Below are 26061 nucleotides of genomic sequence, written 5' to 3' on the forward strand. Positions count from 1 at the left end.
CTTTTGACGTCTGAACACACTGGACATGTACATAGTGCACACATTTATAAAAGCAGGCAAAAGATTTAAAACAGCCCCAGTTCAGGGCTGGAGAGATGGTTCAGTGGTTAAGAGCACTCCGGAAAACCTGAGTTCAATTCCCAGCAACCACATGGTGGCTCACAGCCATCTGTAATGGGATCTGATGCCCTCTTCTGGTGTGTCTGAAGACAGCTACAGTGTACTTACATACATAAAATAAATAAATACACAAAAGAAATCTTATTAAAAAAAAAAACCCTAGTACACACAAAATAGATTTTTATGACTGAAAACATAGAGATTAAAAGTGCCAGGGCCGCGCTAGCGTAGTGGTGGAGCGTGTACAAGACTCTGGTTGAGTCCAGCACATCCAGCAAAGAAAAGCACCAAGAACTTGCTTAAAATTTCTCCAAAGGACTGAGGAGATGGCTCAGCACCAGGCAGGCACAAGGACCTGAGACTCCATAGCAGCCTCCCAAGGAGCTGGACCCAGCCGTTTGCACCTGTAGTACTAGCACTGGGCCAAGACCCGAGTATCGGTGGGGCCGCTGTCCAGACTGCTCAGCCAAATGGATACACTCCAGGGTCTCACAACTAAGGCAGAGTGTGATGGAGGAGAGCCCGCCATCTTGGCATCAAGCCTCTCTATGTGCTCATATGCATACATACATCCCTACAAACACCAGATACACAAAATTCTCCCAAGAAGATATATAAATGTAGTAAACAAAAAGATGTTTAATATCACTAATCACTAGGAAAGTAAAAACTACAGTAAAACCCTATGTCTCATCTTTTTATCCAAAACAAGAATAGCAAGGCTATCAAATAATCAGATTCTGTGTCCCCTGCTAGTAACCTTGTGTGCCTTAACAGATGACTGGATAATGTTCACACAGTAAAACACTGGCCATCCTTAAGAAGGAAAGCCCAGCAAATACCCCATGAAGTGAGTTAAGTGCGTCATGGAAGGACAGCAGTTCTGCTGGCACTCATGCCCAGAATAGGAACATTTATTGGGATAGAGAGTGAGCTGGTGGATGCCAGTTCTGGGGGAAGAGAAGTGAAGACTTGCTACCTAATGGGGATGGTGTCAGCTGGGGAGGGCAGCATGCTCTGAGGATGGGTGTGGTGACATCATTGCAAAGAAATGACAAGGGAAGCATCATGTGCTGTGAGTCTTGCCAGTGCAGAAAGGTCACTTTGAAGCTTTTACTTGGTTTTGTTTGTTTGTTTTTGAGACAGGGTTACTTTGTGGCTGTCCTGGAACTCACTCTGTAGACCAGGCTGGCCCAGAACTCCGAGATCTGCCTGCCTCTGCCTCCTGAGTGCTGGGGTTAATGCATGCACTGCCCTGCTTTGAAGTTATTTATATAATAGAACAGCATGCATTAGAAGTCTGGGTGGTGCTTATTCACAGTTTGAAAATTCCTTTAAAATCCTTTAAAAAGGATTCACCTTATGTGTGGGCACAGTCCTGTACTCCCATCAGGAGTTGGAGGCAAGAAGATCATGGTTCAAGGCTAGTCTGAGCTGCATGAGTCCTGTTCTAACGACCAAGTGTGGCGGCTGTAGCTGTAGTAGCATGTTTACCTGCCATATGCAGAGCCCTGAGCCTTGCCTCTGTCCACAGGAAAGACTTCTGGGGTAGGGAAGGGGAGAGGGGCAAGTGAGGAAGGCCTTAGTCTTCTCTTTAAAAAAAAATTTTTTTTATTCTAGATTGCGCTTGGCTTCTTTCGACAGTAGTGGAAAACTCATATGCAGTAGAGCAACTGGCTACCAAATCCTGACGCTTGAGAAAGACCAGGTACGTGTGCTTCTGCGCTTGCGTCTTGTGTGTTAGCACTCTCTGCGGCTCTTACATAAAACTGACACTAAAGTGACTATTCTGATGTGAAGATTTGGTGAATTTTTTTAAAGTGAGGTGAAAATGCCCTGGTCACCTCTGCAGAGCCTGCCTGATCCAGCGCTGTAGGTCTGTGGTCCCTGAACCAAAATAGGAAGCCCAAACTGTCATATTAAATCTAAAGTGTTTGAGTGTCACAGGGAGAGTTCTATCATAAAACAGTATTTTCAATAAATATTAAATAAAATTACCTTGAGTCTGTTTGTATGAGTGTATGTATAAAATACAAATGAATTTATGTTTAGAATTAAGATATTCTAAAGTCTGAAAAATACAGAATCTGACGCTTTGGTCCCAAGCTTTTCCGATGAGGGCTACTCTATCTCCTGAAACACAGGCTGGGGCCACAGAAACAGATGATCTGTGGGGGAGAGAAGGGTTGGTGGTAAGGGAAGGAAATAAGTACTTTACATCCCGTCTTCACAAAGCTGCGCAGGCTTTTTCCATCCTCTACATGGGAGTGTTTGGTCACCTCTCACAGTGGATACCCCGAACATGCCTGGCAGCCTGGCCGGGTGTTTTCTGAAAGCACGTTAGATCTGTAGGTGATAGACATCCGTAGTAGTCTCCCTGTTGTCTCAGAAGTCACCTGTCATGTCTCCAAACGCATGTGTGAGGCGTGATGTGTTAGGATGAGGAGAAATGAAAGGTAGAGTGCTCAGTGGTGAGGAAGGGGGTTCTTTGAAAAGCAGATCACATTGGAAACTGTCCTGAGTCAGCAGAGGACTTGCAGCCATGCTCCTCGGATGGGGGAGCCTGCACTGAGGGAATGTGGAGACTCAGTAGCTGTGACCTCCCTGACCTCGGAAACCTCTCAGCACAGTCCCCACAGTGTGAAGGGGACAGATCAGGGCAGTGCTTGGCTTGTGCGAGAAAGGCCCTGAGCTCTACTGCAGAGCCACAGAAGAAGTGGGCCCACGTGGCGGGAGAATGTCCATTTCAACAGATGTCTTCCTGCGCTGAAATTCCCTGTTGGCTCTGGGACTACCTGGAGCTTCATAACCAACAGCCCCAGCTCAACGCAGCTGGAAAGCTAAAGGACTCTAGGCCAGGTTCACCATCCTTCCTTGTTCTATTCATGTGACACTTTAGTGGCTCCTGTATGCTGAGTTGTATTTCCATGGTAGAGGGAATCCATACTAGCCTGTGTTAGTGTAGCCCAGTATGAGAAGCTGTGGCATGACCCCAGCATGCTGGGATCCTGAGGGAGAATCCTGAGAGAATCCCTAATCCAGGCTGCAGGGTTGAGAATGGGGTGATGACAGCTTTGGAGAAGCCCTAACTCATGCTTCAGGGTTGACGTTGAGTGTGATGGCTGACAGCTCAGGGAAAGCTTGTGCTGAAAAGGTGAGCATGTGAAGTCTCAGGTGAGCAAGAACTGCTGGTCACTTTAGAAGTAGGAAGAAGGGGCTGGAGAGATGGCTCAGTGGTTAAGAGCACTGACTGCTCTTCTAGAGGTCCTGAGTTCAAATCCCAGCAACTACATGGTGGCTCACAACCATCTGTAATGGGGTCTGATGCCCTCTTCTGGTGTGTCTGTGGACAGCTATAGTGTACATCTATAATAAATCTTTTTGAAAAAAGAACTGAGAAGAATTGGAGAGAGTCCAGTACAGGGAGAGCTGGTGTTCTGGACAGCAGGTTAAGGCTGAAGGCCTTTGATTTGTCAGTTATAGTATTTATTTTCCATGTGTTGCAGGTGTTTGTGCTAGAATAAATAAAAATACTGTAATTTAGATAACTTGTCTTTACTGATATAAGTTGTCTCAATGTTTCTTACTATAAGAAATACACATACATCCATACATTGTATTATTTATTTGTATGTTTCTTTGTTTTAGTCCAGGCTGGCTCTAACTGCTCGTTCTCTTGCCTCAGCCTTCTGATTACTGGTAGAGCAAGTGTGTGCCACTAATCCTGGCAGCGTATGCATTTCCTAATGGCCAGGTTGCAGCCCTCTGCAGTGTATCCAGTAGAGTATTGCATATGTGCTAATTTTTTACAGATGTGGAAGTGAATCCAGGGACTGGGAGGTGACTCAGTGGTTAGGGGCAACTGCTGCTCTTGCAGAGGACCTGGGTCCAGTTCCCAGGACCACCTGTGGCAGCTCACAACCGCCTGTAACTCTAGATCCAGGGGGTCATGTCCATGCACTAGGCACACACAGATTTCGCTTGTTTGGTTTCTGGCGTAATTGGATTTCTGTTGCTGTTTGACTTCCTGTGTAACTTGGTGACTTACATTGTTTCAGCAACGTTTGTCACGTGCTGCCAGTCTTCAGTCTTCAAGATGATCTGCTCCTTATCCTCTAGTGATTTCTTCTTTTGGAATGATTCTTATTCGGAGTAGGGCTCTGTAATAGTCATCTGTATTTTTTCTGCTCCCTTTATGACTTAATTTTTTATGTTAGATGTTTCTTTATGAGAGGATAGGCTTTGGTTTCATTCTAAACCTGTGCCAGTGCCTCACTGGGTAGTCCTGGCTGTCCAGAAGTTCACTGTGTGTGATGTAATGAAAGATACAGTCTGTAATGAAATGTCAGATGTGGACTGAAGTGAATAGATAGCCTGGTGAGATGTTCAGGAGCAAGGATGGCGGATGAAGGTCATGAGCTCAGAGGGAAGGGACTAAAGTTGCGTATACCCTGAAGGCTCGAGTGAGGCCTAGATGGGCTCTAGGCTAAACAGAGCTCTGAAGCAATGGAGACACCCGCACAGCAGATGTGTGGGCTCTCCATCTGGAAACAGGCCTGTGTGTGCTGTGGCCATGCAAGGTTTCCACAGCTTCACTTCCACAGTGGACCAGCAGGGGGCACTCCACCATACAGATGCTTCAGTGGAGGCATACTGTGTGGCATTAAAAGGTTTGAGGATGCTGGAAGCCTTCTAGTGCCTTAGGGATTGGAGAGCAGGGGTTGTTGCAGCTACTCAAAGGTTGGTGTGCTTATTTGGTTTCAGTCAGTGTCCATAACGGCTTCCTCTCTTCCCTGGAGTTGGCACATTGATCTACCTGAGGCCAGTTTTAACTGTGCTCAGACTTCTGACATCTGGTTTTCCTCAGAACCTTTGTTTTCTTAGTCAGTGCACAATTGTGGTTTTTTTCTTTTTCATCAGTGTGCATGACTTCAAAGATTGTCACTAAGTTTAGTAAATGTACCTATGTTCAGGTTACAGGACAGGTTTTGCCCAAGGCAAGGTGGCTCAGATGCGTGCTGACATTTCTTTTGGCAGCACTGTTTTCCCAACTGCCAAGATGACAGTGTTCCAGTTTTATTCCCTGACATTGTCCTGAATACCACCTTACCTTTCAGGGAGTACAGAGAAATCCTGGACTATATTTGTGCTCACAAAGAGTACAAGAGTTGTAGTCTTTGCTGGGTGGTAGCTATGCCTTTAATCTCAGCACATGGGAGACAAGGGCAGGCAGATCTCTTGAGTTCCTGGCCAGCCTGCTCTACAGAGGACAGCTAGGGCTACACAGAGAAACCCTGTCTCAAAAAAGCAAACAAAACAAGTTATATCCTTTAAACCTATTTTGGTCACTCATGTATTCTAGTTTTAGTTGATCTTCATGGGAATTAGTGCTTCAGACTCTAATTAAACAGTGCTCAAGGTATTCTCCAGAATATATATCATGACTGATGCTTACAGTGTATGAGATGTTCCCAAGGCTTAGATAATAGGAATGTTCATTTCAGTGTTGCTTCCTTGAAGGACTTCCTGTGTTCTCTGTAGTCCTGCTGACAAATCTGTGAGGTCCAGAGACATACACAGAATCAGTGGCGGCTCCCTTGTGGCTCTCACCACCAATTTTTGGAGGATGTGGCTGAGACTAGAGAATATATATATATATATATATATATATACATACATACATATATATGTGTATGTGTGTGTGAATGTGTATATATGTGTGTGTGTGTGTGTGTGTGTGTGTATCTGTGTTCTGGACATGGTAGGACTTCAGGTAAAGGCAGGAGCTGTGCTGGGTGATGACAGCAGTGACTCCTGTCTTAGTCCAGTGACATGCTATACTGGAGACTTAAAAACTGAAACCAGGCAAGCAGTTTACTATGCACAGGGGGCTTAGCACTGTGCATGTGCTCCCCCTCTGCACTGTGTGCTCCACCTCTGCACTGTGCATGTGCTCCCCCTCTGCACTGTGTGCTCCACCTCTGCACTGTGCATGTGCTCCCCCTGCACTGTGCGCCCCCCTGCACTGTGTGCTCCCCCTCGCCCCCCCTGCACTGTGCATGTGCTCCACCTCTGCACTGTGCATGTGCTCCCCTCTGCACTGTGCATGTGCTCCCCCTCTGCACTGTGCGCTCCCCCTCTGCACTGTGTGCCCCCCTCTGCACTGTGTGCTCCCCCTCTGCACTGTGTGCTCTCCCTCTGCACTGTGGGCTCCCCCTCTGCACTGTGCACTCCCCCTCTGCACTGTGTGCTCTCCCTCTGCACTGTGGGCTCCCCCTCTGCACTGTGTGCTCCCCCTCTGCACTGTGTGCTCCCCCTCTGCACTGTGCACTCCCCCTCTGCACTGTGTGCTCCCCCTCTGCACTGTGTGCTCCTCCTCTGCACTGTGCACTCCCCCTCTGCACTGTGTGCTCCCCCTCTGCACTGTGTGCTCCTCCTCTGCACTGTGCGCTCCCCCTCTGCACTGTGGGCTCCCCCTCTGCTCCCCCTCTGCACTGTGCACTCCCCCTCTGCACTGTGTGCTCATAAAGCATGCAGGGACTAGGTAGTCTTAGAAGAATGAAAATAGCCACCTGCCCCTGTTGAGGAGCTGGCTCTGTCCGCTTTAGTCCTTAGCACGGTCCTGTGATCCAGGAGCTAACATTGAGGCAGATACAGGTAACAAGCTCATACAGACATCTGATGGGCTGGAGTCTGCCCTTGCCGCTGTGCTGCTTCCTCTAGCTTACTTTATTCAACAGCTTGACTTACTGTTGACAGAAAAATGTTGCGATCTAGTTGTCATTAAACTTACAAATGTGTCTTGTAGGAGCAAGTGGTGATGAACTTGGACAGCAGACTTCTGATCTTCCCTCTATACATCTGCTGTAACTTCTTGTATATATCACCAGAAAAAAGAACTGAGAGTAATCGTCACCCAGAAAACCCAGGACACTGAGGCACGCATCGGTGGCCAGCTTTAACTTAATGACCTACTGCGTTCACGTCCAAGGTGACTAACAGTGACCGGCCTTATGAACTGTGTGGACGATGCAGATGTCCTCACCCTCATTACATTTCTATGCACATATGAAAAAGTATGTTAAAACCAAGAAAGCATCTGTCAAACCATATATGTTAAAAGGATATCTATCAGCTCTAGCTTTCATTTAGTAGCAGTAGAAAATTGCTGTAGGTAAATTTCTCACTTCTTTGCAACAAAATATAGAATTGATTTTGTGCTTGAATTTTGATCCTATCTAATGTTAGTGAACTTATTCATCTGTAAATGTGTTCCTGTTTTGTTAAGAGAATGCTAAGGATGTAGTTTGAGTGGCCAATCGTAAATGCTCTTTCAATCGGTGCCTTTAAAGCTGTCCTTTCATTTTTCAGTCTCCTGGTTAAGTCCTCTGTTTAGTTTAACCCTTTCCAGTCTCTGCTTCTTTTTAACCATTAATTCCTTTTTCATGGTTTGGGAGACTAAGCTTAGGAATTGGTTTTGTTTTGTTTTGTTTTGTTTTTTTATTCTAAATGTATGCATTTTCATATTTTTTAAACTTTAACTTTCCTACAGTTTTAAATGACAACAAGAGTCAGCTTTAGGACTTGAAATAAACTTGAATAAGGGAAATCAGTTTGATTCTGAGGATATTCCTTCGCCTTACGTGCGTGGTCTTGTCTGGCATTCCGTGTACTCTTATGTTATAAATTATTTATGTACAGAAACATCTTTAAACATTTTCATATTCTCTGATCGTTGGAATTTATGTTCAAATTTTAGTTGGGAATCTTGTTTCCTACTTAAGCTCAGGACTTTATAACCTCTGAACTGAGTGCCTTTGAGTCACATACGCAAATAGATTTCATGGTGAATGTACAGGAGGAGCTGGGAACAAAGCATTCATGTTAGAACAACGTACTTTGTCAAGGATAAGATGTATACGCATCATGACTTGTATGTGTTGGTTCCTTGTGTTTATTGCTATTGAAAATAGCCTTGATCATTGTCCTCCAGTCAGAGTAAGTGCTTTTGTGGTTGATGTATGTTTTTAGTATTTTTTAAATTGGAATCATTTTTATGTATCTGTTCAAATAATAAATTGCTCATTTGGAAAAGGAATGTGCCCCTGTTTAAAGTGAACTTAAAAGGCTTATTGAAACTAGGTTTTTGGGTTTTGGTTTTTTTCAAGATAGGGTTTCAAGATAGCCTTGGCTGTCCTGGAACTCACTCAGTAGACTAGGTTGGCTTTGAACTCAGAGAAATCCACCTGCCTCTGTCTCCCAAGTATTGGAATTAAAGGGGTCTACCACTACCACCTGGATGAAACTAGGATTCTTTTTTCTTGAAGTTCAATGTTTTTCCAAGTAATTGGTCCTTTGTGTTCGTTTTGTTTTGAAGCAGGATTCTATTTTAGACTAGGAGAAAAAACAGCCAGGCTGGAAAACTGACTCAGTGGCGTCTGGGGGAGGAGCTAGAAAAGTGAGAGAAGTCGTGCTTTGAGTTTGGTCACAAGGCAGGCAGGCTCTGCTGTGGACGCCTGCGGGACAGACTGCGTTGGTCGAGCTAGCAGGCTTCAGATTTAGGAAGCCAACAGAATGTAGAAAAGAAAGGATTTGGCTAAGCTCTTACTCTCCAGCACACAGCACCTACTCCCACCTGCTTTTAGCTTCAAATGGTTTGAATGATGGCTTTTCTCTCCTGGCAGTCAGTGACAGGTTCACAAATTATCCTTGTCTTTCAGAATTCCTCGGCTGTGAGTGTCTTCTCCCTCCTAGAATTGTCATATGGAGATTTCTAAAGCAATGGTTGGGCCAGTAAGAGGCTACGTTTCTGCAGTGCCCCTAGCTATGATTATCTCTCCAGCTGCTATTGTTTTCTTTCAGAAGCATAAGAGATCTTTACTCTTCATATATTAAAAAACAAAAAACAGATACAGCACATATCTGTAATCCCAGCACTCAAAAGGCTGAGGCAGGAGAATCACAAGACTGTGGAAGCCTGGGCTGCATTGCAAGGCCCTGCTTTAAAACATCATCGACAAAAAACAAAACATTATACTCAAATATATTTTTACAAATCTTAGAAACTAAAGTGTGAACATATCAATAACAAAGACAACCCACTTCCTTCCACTAAGGTCACTGGTCAGACTGAAGTCTGTGTGGTTCCTGTTGGTTAGCGAGCTCTCCTGGTCACTGTCAGCTTACAAAGTGTGAGCAGTGTCAGATAACAGTTGTGAAGGCCGTCCTGTGTGGGGACTTTGCACTTGTCAGCCCTTTCACATGGCTTCTACCAAGTTCTGTTTGAGTTGGGTTTTTATTAAATGTTAAAACTAGAACACTAGCCACCCACAATAATTTCTTTGGCCATTTAATCAGTTAAGAAGAGAATATATTGTACTTGGGTTTGTTTTTTTTTAATTTTAGAATTATTTATGTATATAAGTACCCTGTTGCTCTCTTCAGACACACCAGAAGAGGGCATCAGATCTCATTACAGATGGTTGTGAGCCACCATGAGTTTGCTGGGATTTGAACTCAGGACCTCTGGAAGAGCAGTCAGTGCTCTTAACCACTGAGCCACCTCTCCAGCCCCCATATTGTAATTTCAGACTGAATTATTACAGAGGGACATGGACACACACATGCAGGCACACATTTCTTGCCTTTCTAAGGATTTGCCCTGAACCTTGGCAAGATGGGAAAGCAAATGAAAGCCGCAGTGGCCACCAACTTTTCGGGTTAGATTTTCTTCACATGGGCTCTCACTGTGTAGTCCAAGCTGGTCTCAAACTCAAGATCTTTGTGCCTACGCTTCCCCGGTGTCCCTGCTATAAGTGCTGAGATTGCACACTGCCCCACACTGGAAATACATTCCTCAGGCATTAAAGTTGGTAAGTGTGATGTGTGAGGGCCTCTGTGATCCAGGGCAGCTTTTCCAGAGTGCCGTTTTACCTTTCCTTTGTAGCTGTCACACCACATGGTGCACTCTGGCCCCTGATACCCCAGCCTAAGTGGGTTTTCATTAAGTTACCCAGTCTCTGCTATTATACTCAACAGACTGCGACACCACCCAGATAAACGTCCTTATCTCCAGGTGTTTTTCTTTTAATTAATCTTTCTGTGTTACCCCAAATTGTCCACCGAAGTACCCCAAATCTACTTCTCTCCCACCCCTAAGGCTCTGCAGAGGCTCACATGTGTTCTCAGGTGACCCTAGGTGTTACCTCCCTATCCCCCTCACCTCTTGCTCTTACCCTTAGATGTGCAGAGACACCCTCCTGGCCCCCAGCCCAGTTCACACTCCCCTCTTGTTTTCAGGCTGGTTCCTACTCACATCCTTTCCTTCTGGAAGTTCTCTGTATGACCCTCCCCCTTACTTGTGCCTTCCTGGTCTCCTGTTCCTTGTGGCTACACTTCTGAAGTGCTTCTTTGTCTGTATCCCTCTCACACCTAAAGCCCCTCAGACTTGTGTATTTGATATATAGGTATGCAATACATGTGAATAGTGTGACAGTAGTGATGTTTTATTTTCTGATGTTTCCACACCGCGTGCATTGCTGAGAGGTCAACAACCTTTTTTTTTTTTTTTTGGTCCGGAGCTGAGGACCGAACCCAGGGCCTTGAGCTTGCTAGGCAAGCTCTCTACCACTGAGCTAAATCCCCAACCCCGAGGTCAACAACCTTAAAACTCAGTGCCAGGGCACCAGTGAACTCCTTCACATGCGCGTCTACACAGAGCAGCCAGTTCAAAACTTACTTCCCCAACCACTTCTTTTAATTTTTTTAAAGATTTATTTATTTATTATATACAAATACACCATAGCTGTCCTTAGACACACCAGAAGCAGGCACCAGATCCCATTACAGATGGTTGTGAGCCACCATGTGGTTGCTGAGATTTGAACTCAGAATCTCTGAAAGAGCAATCAGTGCTCTCAACCACTGAGCCATCTCTCCGGCCCAACTTTTAATTTTTTTGAAAGTTGATACATGTGTATGAATGTTTCCCCTGCATGTATGTGCACAATGTGTGTGCCTGATGTTGGGCATTGGATCTTCTGAATGGAATCATGAATGATTGTGAACCACCATCTGGGTGACTGGGAACAGAACCCCAGTCCTCTGAAAGAACAAGTGTTCGTAATTGCCCAGCCATCAATGCTAGCCTTGTTGTCTCTTTCAGCCAACTATCCAGCCAGGCCAGTGTTCCCTGCTTTAATCGATAATGGACTAGGTACCAGTTGACACACATCACGCGTCCCAGGGCCTGCTATGATGATTTAAAATCTAGCTGTTCGTTGCATGACTCGATTGTCATCTTTTTTTTTGTTGTTGTTCTTTTTTTTCGGAGCTGGAGACCGAACCCAGGGCCTTGCGCTTCCTAGGTAAGCGCTCTACCGCTGAGCTAAATCCCCAGCCCCTCGATTGTCATCTTGATGGGATTTAGAATCACTATGGAAACTAACTAATCTCAGCAAATCTCTGGGGGAGATTATGTCTATGTGAGGTTGGGGTATGGGGTGCCCTGTCCTAAATATAGGTCGTACTATTCTGTGACTCAGAGTCTTGGACTGTACAAAAGGAGGAAGACTGAACCTACAGCATTCGACATTCTCTGCTTCCTGACTACAGATGTGGCTGTAACCAGCCACCTCAAGATCCTGTTGCTACGCCCTACCTGCCATGCTAGACTGTGGGACTGTGAGCCAGAATAAAGCCAGTCTTCTGTATGTTGCTGGGGATAAGCATTCTGTCACAGCAGCAAACAAAAATAAAGTACTACAGACAATGAGCTGAGCAAACGGTTGAGCGCAGATACAGGTGGGGCGCTTACAGTACACCAAAGATTCTACCAGAGTCTAGGTAGACCCCAGCGGTTTCCCGGGGTTACCTGCAGGAGCATGGGTGGTGACAGCTCAGGAAAGTGCTACATCCCTGGAGCCCCCTGCACAACTCACAGCCAGCACTCAGGAGACTGAGGAGGACCTGCCTCCAGTTCAAAGCCAGCCTGTGCTACAGAGTGAGCAGAGAAATACCCAGTTAAAAACCTCATAGCTCACAGCAATTCAGCATCATAGCTGCTGATGAGATTGGATCTGCTTCCCAGGCAGAGCCAAAAGTGCAACCCAAAATGAATGGGAGGAAACCGGACCATACATACAGCAAGCAGTGGATCGTGGGGCAGTAGCCAGGATTCAGAGTCTTCACCAGACAGCCAGTGAACGAGCCTTACTTGGGACGTCCCAGCCTACAGAGCTGTAAGAAACAAATTTGTTTATAAGCCACCCTTAGGAGCCTGAACAGATGAGGATGGCCTGTGTTATCCCCTAACGTACCATACTTTGCATTCTGCATTTAAGTCTGCGGTCGGTCCTGAGTTAAGGTGCAGTGGACAAGGTTTAGGGCAATACTCACCAAATCATTGGTGAATTTTGTCAAATGCTTTTCTACATTTTATTATTATGGTTGTAGTTTTTCTTTGCCCTGTTTTTCTGATGAACTAGACTGAACTTTATCGGTTTGGTGTAGTTCTTTTGTATATTAGCCAGCAGCTCACTAGGATTCCTGTCCTGCTCGGTACGTTGGCCTAAAACAAAAGGAATGTATTCCCTCACAGTTCAAGAGGCCCAAAGAGCAGGTCCCAGCGGCTGAGACCAGGGTGTCAGGCACCTTTGCTTCCTCTCCAGCTCCCCATGAGGAATCCACTCCCTGCCTCTTGGCAGTTTCCAGCGCTGTCATTCTGGTGTCAGCCTCCCTGCCTCTGGAGACTCAGGACCTGCTCCCCGTATCGACCTTCCTCTGCCTGCCTTTCTGCAGATCTTTGAAACAGCACCGAGGACCCTTATGGATCATCAAGGGCAGCAGCCTCATCTGTACGTCCTTATGTCCCACAGGGCAACATCCACAGGCTCAGAAGATGAGGACCAGGCATGTGTGGTGGCCTGTCTACTGGCCAAACAGTTTTCTTCCTCCTCAGAACTCTAGCCCTGTGAATTCTGATACTGGGCTCTAGCAGTGTTTTCATACTCTTGAACATACTACTGTAATTTGGCTTCCTTTCAGAATTCTCTCTGTTTGAGCCAACATGTTCCCTGGGGCAAGCCTTAGTCTACTCAGGACAAGCTTCTGATGCCTATAATTCACAAACTGCTTCCTGGTCTTTATTTCTCATCTTTCCTCCAGGTCTGTGTTCTCTCTGCATTTAGTCAACTGTCTGGCCCAAGTATCTACTTGGATGTGTGTATGTATTTGAAACAAGATCTTAGCATGTATCTGGCCTCTAATTTGATATGTGACAGGATGGTCTGGGACTTGCAGAGGTCTCTACTTGTTACTTCCTCGAGAATGCAAGTGAAAAGGATTTGCCAGCATGCCTGCATGTACTTAATAGTGTAACTATCAAAATAGGATTTGGGGGGCTGGAGAGATGGCTCAGCGGTTAAGAGCACTACTGCTCTTCCAGAGGTCCTGAGTTCAGTTCCCAGCAACCACAGGGTGGCTCACAACCATCTGTAATGAGATCTGATGCCCTCTTCTGGTATGTCTGAAGACAGCTACAGTGTACTTATATGTAATAAGTAAGTAAATAAATAAATAAATAAATAAATATTTAAAAATAGAATTTGGGTTTTCCCATAAGCTGAAGAAAAATCAGTTTCTCAGAATGGAATAAATGTACACAGAGGGAGCTCCATTGAATTAAGGTGGCACTCAGGGAAGAGAATGTCCCATGTTACTCCTTGGCACAAGCGCCCTCAAATAATAAAGGAAGCACCTGTCCATTGTCTTCTGTGTGTCTTCCATATGGACACCATCAGTGTTATCACTGTTAGGGACAAACCCTGACTTTCTCAGTAACCAAAAGGTGTATATATGTATATACTCGAACCGGTGAGATGCCTAAGCAGGTAAAGAAGCTCGGCACCATGCTACATGCACCTATGTGTGTGTATGTGCGAACAAACTTGTATTCATGTCACAGTGAAGTAGGACATAGCACAGTAGGTAATCTCAACTCTTGGGAATATTATTTCCAGAAACCCTCCTAGAAGATCAAATTAGGCTGAGTGGCCTTTTATCCTTCTGGAACACACTGGACACTATCCACACTGTGAAAATGTCCCATCATCTGCTTCCATGATGAAGACTGCAAGCCTCTTGAGGCACAGCCCACGTCATCCCTCCTTTTACCCTAGTGCTGCCCGAGTGCAGTATCCATCGTTCAGCAGGCACTCAGAAGTGGCCGCTAAGCTAACTTCATCGTACTTCCCAACCACTTTTGATCACCCATAGCCCCTATGTTGCTTTGCTCTCTTCTCACACCTCGAACGCACAGTGCTTTGGCTTCCCCTAATTCCCCTCTTGCATTGGGGACAGTGACTTCAGCTGTCTGTTGTGTTTATTCAAGATTATCCCTAAAACTTCCTTTTAAATGACGAGAGACTACTAATGCTCTTCCACACCTTGACACACATTATGCCATAATCTCAAAAATATGGAAGTCAGGCCTCATGGTGGAAATTCTAGTTTAGTTGAGAACAGGTATTAAAGAAGCTTACAAAAAATGTATGTATTTAATTGTGTTTACTTTTTTTTTACATGATGACTTGTGGACCAAGGGTTTTCAAACTAAAACTAGCCTCTTCTGCCTCCTCCCAAGTTTTTGTTCTAAAAGCCAAGCCTCAGCCTTTGACTGTCGTCACCTAGCATTGGTTCCATCAGTGGAGGTTGCACTTCCATTCACTGTGTGTGTGTGTGTGCGTGTGTGTGTGCGTGTGTGTGTGCGTGTGTGTGTGTGTGTGTGTGTGTGTGTGTGTTACTGCAAAAGGCCCAATCCTTTTGAGGGCAAGGAGTCTTTCCTTTTTTTTTTTTTTTTTTTGTGCATCATAAAGCCTTTCATTTGGAAAGTTATGGCAACATTCTGGAGGTTCTTTTCAGGAGTAGGATGGAGTCTTTTACTTACAAAAGTAAAAAGGCTGAAGAGATGGCAGAGTGCAGTTGGTAAGAGCATTTGCTGCTCATTTTCTCAGTGCCTACTGTCAGGAGGTTCTAAATGGCCAATTGCATGGAATACAAGCCCTCTTCTAGGCTCTAGGGACACCCACATACGTAAAAATTAAAACTTTCCCACACCGCCATATAGTAGTCCAGTCATCTGAGAAAATTTAAAGCTGACTTAATAAGAATCACGTGCAAAAGTCAAAAATCAGCTCATGCTGATTAGAATTCATGCGACCTAAACATGGTGATGCACTCTTTTAATCCCAACACTTGGGAGGCAGAGGCAGGCAAATCTCTGAGTTTGAGGCCAGCCTGGTCTACAGAGTAAGTTCCTAGATAGCCAGGGCTAGTGAAACCTGTCTCAAAAATCACAACAAAAAAGAACTAGTGTGATGTATTTTCAATGTGTGGAGAAACGCTGGGGAAAACAGGAGAGAATTATGCTGGGTGGAGCGATGCACAGCTAGGGGAGTTCTCCAGGAGGACAAAGGGGTCAAAGTACTTTGCGACAAGAAGGAAGAAATCCTAACTTGAAGAAGCAGAATCCGCCACAAGTTCTTTCAGGAACTTCAGGCCCTGGGGCGACATCCGGGGCAGGACCTAGGTAGTCGGTTTGCTGGAGCAGCCGGAACCCTCGCAACGCGTCCTGCTAGTTTCCAGTCGGCCAGAAAGAAAAAAAATCAAGTTCCGGCTGCTCCGGAAGTTATGGAGTCGTTTCCGGGGCGGTCGGAGGAGGAGTAGGACTCCGATGGGTCGAAGTCGTAGCCGCTCCCCGCGTAGGGGTGAGTCCAGAAAATCTCGCGGCTTGGGACGGTGACCGGTGCTACCCACGTCCTGCCCCGAGGGACGGGGAGAATGCGGGACGGGGCGAGGCTGGGGCCTGCTCTCCTCAGCCCCGCCCTGAATTAAGAGTTCCACAGTCCTTCCCTTAGCTTCTGGGGGGACTGTGCTTAAATCATAAATCAGCCCGCCATTCTCTAGTTCAATTCTCGTAATCATCCTATATAACTTTACCTTGAAACATTGGTGTGAGAATTAACATCACCCTCATAACATTCAGCAAGTGATTGCCTTGGCTTATAAATGCTTACTAAAAATATAAGTGCCCTGCCTAGGTCATTAGTTGAAAGTGTTTAGAGTTTGAGACAGGATATCCCTAATGTCTTTTTGTATCCCAGCCCCTGAGAGTACAGGACTGAGGCGGTTTAAGGTGGGATTTTTGGGGCAAACTCAGAGGATTTCTGTGACCTTGGTCCTGTTAAGGGATTAGAATTAGTCTCTAGATGTTTAGAACAAGGCTCACCTTCAACTGGTTGTATACTCAATTTTCTTACTAGGCAACCAGGGCCTCAAGCAAATTGAGCCGTCAAAGTGCTGTAAATTTTCAATAGATTGGTTTTCCTTTTGGGAGGAAAATACCAATTTTGTGTTATTATGCTTTACTTTAACCATTTTACTAATTCGTACGATATTGGTAGATTGAACAAGTGGCGGGGGGGGGGGCAATGCCCTCATGCACAGCCATACTTTCAAAACCACAAAACTTTATGTTAAGAATATAATTCCAATTGGAGAGATAGCCTAATTAGATATTAAGCCATTGTATAAGCAATCGAAATATGGGTGATTTTAAATATACCACATTGTTTGACTTTAAAGTAATTTAAGTGAAGTTATGTGTTGATGTGTTAGTAGGTTTTCGGGGTGTGTGTGTGTGTGTGTGTGTGTATGCGTGTGTGTTCAAGAGAACCAAACCTAGTGCCTCGCACATGGAAGGCAAGTGCTCTGTCCCTGAGCAATACCCCAACCTCTGTTTCCCACACACAGCCAGGGCCTTACCATAATAGACATTAGTCTTGAATGATTGCCTTTTCTGCCTCCACTTCTCCAGTCCTGGTGTTACAGATGTGTGTCACTATGCACAAGAATTACTTCTTGTTTGTTTGTTTATTTTTTAAGACAGGGTTCTCTATCACTTAGATGTGGCTATTCTGGAACTCGTGGACTGGCCTTGAACTCACGAACAGGGCCTGCCTCTTCCCTAAGTACCATGCTCGGCAGACGTTTTTTTTTTTTTTTAAAAACTGTTCATTGTGACTACTAGAAGTGACTTGCATTATACTTGAATAGGACAGCTCTAGGTGTTCAAATTAACCTGTAGCTCTGCTGTGTTTGTGTCTTAGAACGTAGGCGATCCCGGTCCACATCTCGGGATCGAGAAAGAAGACGCCGAGAAAGGTCCAGGTCCAGGGAGAGAGATCGCAGACGGAGCCGCTCAAGATCCCCACACCGAAGACGCTCCAGGTGAGTGTAGACACGAAATAAGACAAGACAAGAAAAGCCAGAAGCTTGGCTACAGAGATGTCCAGGAGGTGCCCCTGACTTTGCCTTTATCCCTTAGAAGGGGGCTCTGGTTTCATGGAATGGCAAAGTTTAATCACAGGATTCTAAAGTTGGCATTACTCTGGGCCAATGGTTTAATTACACTGTATCAGCATCATCTTTTAAAGTTATCCATCTTATTTTCTGTGTGTGAGTGTTTAGCCTTCATATATGTTTGTACCTGGTGCATCAGAAACGTGTTCCAGACTGCTGTGAGCTGTGCTGCAGGTGCTAGAGCCCATGTCCTCTAGAAGGCCAGCCAGTGTTTTTAACTGCTGAGCCACCGCTCCAGCTCCAGGGAGTTTTCTGTAAGAGCAGCAGGAATAACGAATGAAATGCCCTTAGAATGGTATTTGGTAGAGTAAGAAATGTAAGTATGTGACCCACAGGGAGGGAGGGATTCTTCTAAGACGTGTGTGTGTTCATTTGTACATTTTTTTATTGCATTTGAAGGGGTGTGCAGATGTGTAAGGGAACGTCAGGGACAACTTGGGAGTCACTTTTCTCCTTTCACTGCATGAGTCCTTAGAATCAACTCAGGTCGTCCAGCACTTTTACCTCTGTAACCATCTCAGTGGCCCAATTTCAAACTTTTAAAATATTTTTAGTGTGTGTGTGTGTGTGTGTGTGTATACATGCATGTATGTACACTTATATGAGTTTTACATGTACCACATACATGCCTGTATATGCCCATGGAGGCCAGGGGACGTCAGATTCCAGGAAGTGCTGTTGTTGGTGACTGGGAACCAAACCTGGGTCTTCTGCTAAAGCAGTACTTGTTCTTAGCTACAGACCCTCTCTCTATCTAATCCAGCTCAACTTAGAAACACAAACTTTTCTAGACTTAGTCATATTGATAACTTTTGGATAAATATTTTTCTTCCGAGCATCAGAGAGCCCAGGTAGATCCGTCTTATATCTGCTCTAAAGGGGACTCTGGTCTCTGTAGCCTGGCTTTGATGAGTCTTCCCTGTCAGAAGCTCATGGAAGACTGTGCAGATGAACAGAATTGTCTTGCATGTGTGTTTATAACATCTTTACTTCACAAACATTAGGTCTCCAAGGCGACATAGATCCACATCTCCCTCCCCTTCTCGGCTGAAAGAAAGAAGAGATGAGGAGAAGAAAGAAACTAAAGAAGTAAAGAACAAAGAACGTCAGATTACTGGTAATGGTGCTGGATAAGCAGCCTTGTTTAGATAATTTCAGTCTTGTTAAAAGTTTAAATTTGGGGCTGGAGAGATGGCTCAGTGGTTAAGAGCACTGGCTGCTCTTCCAGAGGTCCTGAGTTCAAATCCCAGCAACCACATGGTGGCTCACAACCATCTGTAATGAGATCTGGTGCCCTCTTCTGGTGTGTCTAAAAACAGCTATAGTATACGCATATATAATAAATAAATCTTTTAAAAAAAAAGTTTAAATTTGAAGCCAGGCAGTGGTGATTCACACCTTTAATCCCAGCACTAGGGAGCCAGAGGCAGGCAGATCTCTGAATTCAAGGCCAGCCTGGTCTACAAAGTGTAATTTTGAGGATGCAAATATTAACCTTTTAAAGGGTTCATTGTGTATGATCTTGAAATTTTATTTTAATTATACAGTAGTGAATGTCCAGTGTATGTGTTGGTTCTGATTTAGGAAAGGTATTCTTTTAAAGATAATTTTTTTTAAAGATTTATTTATTTTATGTATATGAGTACACTGTAGCTGTCAGAACACCAGAAGAGGGCATTGAATCCCATTACAGATGGTTGTGAGCCACCATGTGTTGCTAGGAATTGAACTCAGGACCTCTGGAAGAGCAGTCAGTGCTCCTAACTGCTGAGCCATCTCTCTAGCCCTAGAAAAGGTGTTTTTAAAAATAAGAAAAAGCTTTCTTTGGAAATAATCTTCAAAACTTGCTGGTGTTGCCTCTGATGTTAAAGGCTCCGTGATCACTCGATGGACACCCCGGCACGTCAGGGTTGATAGGGATTTTTCTTGTTGGATTTGCCTTTCTTTTGTCCGCTCTTTGCTGGTGAGGTGGAACGTGCACACCTTTTGGCTACTCTTCTCATTTGCACAGATGCACATCTCTTCATCCACATGTGTAATGATAAGAGCTCAAACACTGGTTGTTTATTTTGCAGAGGAAGATCTGGAGGGTAAAACGGAGGAGGAAATAGAAATGATGAAGTTAATGGGATTTGCCTCTTTTGACTCCACAAAGGTAAGTAAAGCACAGAGCCGGTGGCGTGCTCGGGTGGGCTTTCCCTCGCCTGTCCGGGTTCCGCATTCTTTTGCTACCACCAGTAACTTCTGCCAGAGGCACAGCCGATTTGTTGCACAGTCTTTGAGGGGCATGAGCACATGCAGAGGAAGCTCTACAGCTGCATTCAGGGGATGCCCAGCACAGAGGGGGCCAGGCTTCAAGGGTGTGTAGCAGCAAGTGCTTTTCAAGCATGAGGGCACAAGGTACATGGTGGGGACTTCCAGTGTGCTGACCTACATAACCACTGTCCCTGAGGCTATCCGAGGTGGGGCTTTGGGGCAGATTCAGGATTTCTCTGTCCTTATTCATACATCTTAAGGGGCAGAGCCTGAGGCCTCACAAATGCTATGCAAGTGCTCTACAAACAGAGGCAAATCTCTGAGCAAAGGCAAGGATTTTCATCAGGGGAGTGACATGAAATGTGTTGCAGGAAGATGACTATGGAGGACAGATGAGAGGTATGGTACATTGAGGACAGGGAGGGCAACTCAGTTATGCAAATAAACTATCAAAAAGAATCTACTGCTGGTCTGTGCTCATTAAGTTGTTGATAGGTGGTGTCATCTCAAGTGCTGTAAGGTTTCTTTCTAATTCCTGTGAGAGTCTGGAGCGCTCACCAGTGTCCATTTAGGAGTGCCAGGACACTGTTGAGAGACAGAAGTAAAGACCAGCTCTTCTTCCCTTTCTTTGGTGTCTGAGTAGTTGGCATGAGGAGTGGTTTTGTATGTTACCCTGCTCCCCTGCTCTTGCCCCGCCTGCCTGGCCCCTCCCCATTAGTCCCATTTGACTTTCCTATTACATATTGCTGACTTCTTTTTCCCCTTCTTCCCAAAGGTCTCTTCCTCTCTTATGATCCCCTTTCTAGTTTCATGACCGATCCACCCCCTAATACATGTACATGCATACACATACATAAAAAAATTAAAATTTAGGATTTGCATATGAGAAAACATAATTGTCTTTTTTTGAGTCTGATTACTTCTCTTATTCCAGTTCCATTCATTTTCCTATAAATGACTTGATTAGGGTTTGGTTTGTTTATTTATTTTGGTTTTTTTGATTTGGTTTGGATTGGGGGTTTTGTTTGGTTGGTTTTAGTTTGGTTTGGTTTGGTTTTGGTCTTTCAAGGCACAGTTTCTTTGGGTAGCCTTGGCTGTCCTGGTCCTGGAACTACCTCTGTAGATCCAGCTGACCTCACTCACAGAGGTCGCCTGCCTCCGCCTCCCGACTGCTGGCATTAAAAGCGTGTGCTCCCACTTGCTCCTTGCCTTTGTTTTTCGTGGCTGTATAAAGTTCCATTGTCACATTGTCTTCATCCATCTGCCTACCAATGGACATCTGGGCTGGTTCTCTTTCCTGGCTGTGGTGAGTAGCATGGCAGTAGACATGGAGGAGTTAGTATCTCGACGAGAGGGTTGGAATTCATTGCCAAGCAGAAGTAGGCTTTTAGTGGTTTTGGAAGCCTCCAGACTGACTTCCATAGTCCAGCTTACACTCCCACTAGCAATGAGGAAGGGATTCCTTTTCCTGTATCCTTGCCAGTATTCATTGTTGTTTGTTTTATTGTTTTAAGATTGATTTTTTTCTTTGAATGTTTATGAGTGTCTTGCCTGTGGGGGTATACACTACTACATGCGTGCCTGCTGCCTGAGGATGTTAAAGTCCATGCTAGATCCCCTGAAACTGGACTGCAGACTGTTGGGACTTGCCACGTGTGTACTCAGAACCACACCTTGGCCCTCTGGAAGAAGGATAAGTGCTCTTAACTGCTGAGCCATTTCTCCAGCCTGTCATTTGACTTTTGGTAATAACTGTTCTGACTAGGGTAAGGTGAAGTAGTTTTAATTTACATTTCCCTGATGATTAAAGACATGGTTATTGGCCATTTGTGTTTCTTTCCTTTGGGGAATCGTCTTCAGTTCATTAGCTCACTTTTTGAGTAATTTTCTTCTTGTTTGGTGTTTAATTACTGCAGTTGGATGTCTCCTGTTGCTATGAATGCTCCGCTTCATGTAGATGGCAAGGACTCTCGTTTCTCAGCTCTGTAGGCTGTCTGTCTCTTCAGGAGAGCTTTCTGTGTCTATGCCCATCTAGCAGTGTCTTAGAATTATTTCCTATATTACTAAAGGCCCCTTTGGCTTCTGTCCTATAGCTGTATCTTGAAGTATTTTCCTCTCTAACCTCTTGCTTTTACAGTGGTTATGTAAACTCCATTTTAGAATTTAACACTATTAACGTCCCAACTTTTCGTCTTTAAATATACCAGATTCTCTGATCTGTGTCTTGTTGTTTGAGACAGTCGTGATCCCTCCTACTTCACCCTCCCAAGTCCTGTGATTCTGGGGATGTGGAAACACACCCAGCTCAAGTCTTCCTTTTATTCAGAGTATTTATAATATGTATTGTAATCATTATTTATATGTATCTAACAAATGTCAATACTTAGAGAGTGAAGCTATCATGATCTTAGTGTTCTTAGAATAGTAGTGAAGGAGCTTGGTTTTTGGACTTGTCATTGCCTAGTTCATATTCGTAATTCCTTAGGGCTGTAAAGGTCTCCAGACGCTGGCTTATTATAGTCAGAAGAGCTTTGCTTGTAAAGGAGACATTAAGTAAGCATTCTTAGATGCTATAAAATGAGAGCAACTTGGGTCAGGTCTTCATCGGTCTGGTTTGGCTCAATGCATGATGGGTCATTTATGCACCACAGAGCCACAGCCCGGCCCACATGTGGTTATTTCCTAACCACTTCACATAGGTGCTAATTTGGTTCATGTGCATTTGGCTTCGTGTCTGTCAGTTAAAGCCTCTCGGCCCGCTCATTTTTCTTTCTAAACATTCGTAGTTTCCTTATGTTTACTAATGGATAATTTTCTCTCCCCACACATGGGAACAGCATAGTAACGCGCAGCTCTGCACACAGTGAGAAGATGAACGTGATGTTCTGATGTAAGGCTGCTCTTCTGAGGTCTTGCAAACTGCCTGCTCTTGGGAACTCAAGTGACAACACCTCAGGAGTTTGTTCAGTGTCACTACTTTCTTGAAAAGTTTAGTGAAAATAGGAGTCCAAAATTAAGTCCAAAGTGGGGCTTAGGAGCTGGCTCAGTTCATAAAGTGCTGACTGCAAGTGCAAGGACCTGAGTTTGATTCCCAGCAGCGACAGAAAACAAAACAAACAGACCAGGTTCTGAGGCACACATGTGTGTCCTCAGCAGCGGAGCAGGGACAAACACGAACGGATAGGGAGATAGATGGCTGCATCGGGCTGGCAGCCACTCGAGCAGGTCTGATGAGTTCCAGTGAGAGGTCTCATCCCAAGTAAGGTAGAGAGCCAGTGAGATGGCTAAGCGGTGTGTATGTGTGCGCAGCGTACAGGAGATAAATGTAAAAACCTTTAAAAGATGGAGAGCAACTGAGGAAGACACCCAACATAGAGCTCTGGCCACTGCATAAATGCATGCACATGCTCATGTACACCTGCATGAGCATACCTGCACATGAGCACGCACACGTACATAATTCCATGCACAAAAAGGAAGAACAAAAATTAATTGCAAATATTTATCTTAACTCCCATTTCAAATGTGTGGGCTCAGCTTCAGTGCTCAGAATCCCTGGTTTTGTCCTAATGCAGATGTTTAGTGACACGCCACACAGATAACCCACAGGAGGAGGGCTGGTCACTTACGCCAGCGTGTTTTGTTGCATTGGTTAGTGACATATTAAACTGACATCTTTGTAAACTTTTGCAAGTAGAGTGACCTAGGGCCTGAGGGTACAGCCTCCACCAAGAAGCTAGCTACAGCCTCAAGCCACATTTGGTGGCACATGCCTATAATCCTAGCATTTGGACAGAGGAAATCGGGAAGTTCAGGTAATCCTCAGTTACATACTGAGGCTGGCCTGGGCTGCTAGAGTCCACCTAAAAAAAAGTCCATACAAGCAAAAAAGCCACAGCCTGCAGTTAGGAGAAAGCACAGTATTGCAGGGTAACGTGAGGTGTCCCAAGGAAGGCACAGTTGACACTGATACTATTCAGGGATTAGAAAAGACAGTGATGCTGACAACATCCGGATCATTTGAATTAACCTCGACCAGTGGACAGCACCCAGATAGCTAACGGCTGGGTAGGGGTAGGGAAGGTAAGACAGACGTGAGGGACAGCATAGCAGCAAGTGGCTGCATAGAGTCTGGACCACGGTGAGAAGGGAGATAGACGTTTGGAAAGCCAACAGCACCAGCTCATCTTGTACCTGTTCCAAGTTCCACTTCCTGATTTAAGTGTTGAGTCAGTCTCTGCAAGAGATGGGAGTTAAACATAGAGAAAATTGACCCAGCTTGATTGAGAACATTAGGAGCCAAGGTTACAGTGTGTGTAAATGAGAACCTTGATCTCATTTCAAAGAGGTCTTTGCAGGAAGTTCGAATCTGTTTCTGTGCCTTGCACATCATGAAAACTGAATGCATATTGTTTCTGCTTTGTGGTGCTGAGGTTCTCAAGGCAAACGCCCTGCCACTGAGTACCTCCCAGCCCCCAATGTTTGCCTGTTGGCACATTGTATTGATGCTTAGGTATGAACAGAGTTGCAACACTTGAAAGTTTGTGGGGTGTCCTCTGGGTGACTACCTCTCCTTCATTGGGCCTTTTTCTTGAATGGCTTTTGCCACCCAGGATGTACCCGCTGGACCCACTCTGTGAGCCAGGTATCTAATATGACCTTCTGTCTCTCTCCAGGGAAAGAAGGTAGATGGCTCTGTAAATGCCTATGCCATCAACGTGTCTCAGAAGAGGAAATACAGGTATGCACGTCCCAGGCCACGTGTGCTTATGCTTGGAAAAGAGAGTTATTACAGGATTATTGTGTTTAGGAATGTTTTCCACAGTTTGCACATGTGTGCTTGCTACCTCACTTGCGTACCCCCCACACCTCATCTTTTGAGCCATAGACAAAGATAAACATGACCCAGTCCTCGGGCCTCTGCCGCCCAAATGTTGGGATCACAATTATCCATCCGCCAAGATTGGCTCTGTGAGGTATACTGTCTTTGTTGTTTGCCTTCTGATGTATCACAGTATCCTTCAGTTTACATGTTAGCAAACAAGCTCTGCCCATTATGCCTTGGGGTAGGCTCTCTGCACGTGAAGCTCATAATTCTGGCTGGACTGGTCAGTGAGCTCTTCTCCAACTGCTGGGGTTATAGGCTAGGCAGTCATGTCCAGTCTTTTACAACTCTCATGCTTGGAAGGCCGCTCTTACCCACTGAACCATCTCCTTGGCCCTGCTTTTGAGAACAGGGTCTCTGTATTCCAGGCCGAGCTTGAACTCAAAATCCTTGCACCTCCACCACTGCAATACCAATGATTCTAGACACACACCATCACACAACAGATAAAATATTGCTATTTGAAAGATGCTGTGAGTTTGAATTCTTGAAATATGTTTTTATTATACTTTTAAAATGAGTCCAAAATTTAAAAAATTTTTTCTCTTTTTATCGTAGGCAGTACATGAATCGAAAAGGCGGATTCAACAGACCTCTGGATTTTATTGCATGAGCCTAGAGGTGTTGGATGGATGATTTTTCCCCCCTCGTCTGGGTCAGAGAGTATTTTATATTTTGTATTTAATACACATCAAAACAGGATCTTGATTCTTCCTTCTTATAAAGTAAGAAAGTCTTATTTATGACACTCACCTTACTTACTTTTCAAGGCAGTGTCCCTGGGGTGGCCACCAGCCCATTTGTCTGTCCTTGTTCCTTTGAAACTATGTGTGCTTTCTTCTTGGATGCTCGCTAGGTGTTCTTAAAAACTGAAAGTAAATTACATGTTTCCCCAATAAAACAATGTTTCTACCCATTTTATATTTATTTTACAAATATCTTTATTACTAGATTAAAGAGTCCCCCCCCCCTTTTTTTTCCCTACACATAGACTGGTTTTGTTTTGAAACAAGGTCTTGTTATGTAGCCTAGATTAGCCTTGCAATTGGGACACACTGCCTTCCTCTAGCTCTGTGCTGCTGGGATCACCAGTATGTCCCCATGCCAGCTGAGATGGAAAAATGGAAAATACATAGCTTTGGATTTTTATACATTCTTCCTTTCACCCCAAAGTATCATTTACTATGTTCAGGAACAAAAGCCACACATGTTTGCTAATTTAGGAGAACCAGACAGCAAAAGAAAAGCCCAAGTTCCTTCCCTGTAATGTACAGCAGAAACATTTTGTGTGTCTTTCCAGGCTCTTATGGATGTATATTTCTTACCCACCCATGAGATAGTGAGTAAAATATACAGCCCTCCTAACCTTCATTTACCATTAA

The 26061-nt window shown here is 44.8% G+C and overlaps 2 protein-coding genes across 2 annotated transcripts in view; both read left to right on the forward strand.

Annotated features, from left to right (window-relative positions):
* Gmcl1 (germ cell-less 1, spermatogenesis associated) overlaps window positions 1–8218 on the forward strand; it is a 39683-nt gene extending 31465 nt beyond the window's left edge. The window contains exons 13-14 of the mRNA XM_032906159.1: window positions 1741–1828; window positions 6929–8218. Coding sequence (XP_032762050.1) covers window positions 1741–1828; window positions 6929–7057 — 217 coding nt within the window. The 3' untranslated portion in view covers window positions 7058–8218. The remainder of the gene's footprint in view (window positions 1–1740; window positions 1829–6928) is intronic.
* Window positions 8219–15804: 7586 nt separating this feature from the next.
* Window positions 15805–26061, forward strand: Snrnp27 (small nuclear ribonucleoprotein U4/U6.U5 subunit 27). The gene is made up of 6 exons (XM_032906161.1): window positions 15805–15884; window positions 17286–17406; window positions 18543–18655; window positions 19614–19693; window positions 24471–24535; window positions 25238–26061. The coding sequence occupies exons 1-6, from the start codon at window positions 15851–15853 to the stop codon at window positions 25290–25292; spliced, it is 468 nt and encodes a 155-aa protein (XP_032762052.1). The 5' UTR covers window positions 15805–15850; the 3' UTR covers window positions 25293–26061.

Source organism: Rattus rattus, chromosome 6 (genome assembly GCF_011064425.1).
Source record: "Rattus rattus isolate New Zealand chromosome 6, Rrattus_CSIRO_v1, whole genome shotgun sequence".
Classification (NCBI taxonomy): domain Eukaryota; kingdom Metazoa; phylum Chordata; class Mammalia; order Rodentia; family Muridae; genus Rattus; species Rattus rattus.

Coding starts and splice junctions, on each gene's coding strand:
- Snrnp27 (XM_032906161.1), top strand. CDS start 15,851: ATGGGTCGAAGTCGTAGCCGCTCCCCGCGTAGGG. Junction 18,656..19,613: donor CAAAGAACGTCAGATTACTG/GTAATGGTGCTG, acceptor TTTATTTTGCAG/AGGAAGATCTGGAGGGTAAA. Junction 24,536..25,237: donor TCTCAGAAGAGGAAATACAG/GTATGCACGTCC, acceptor TTTTTATCGTAG/GCAGTACATGAATCGAAAAG.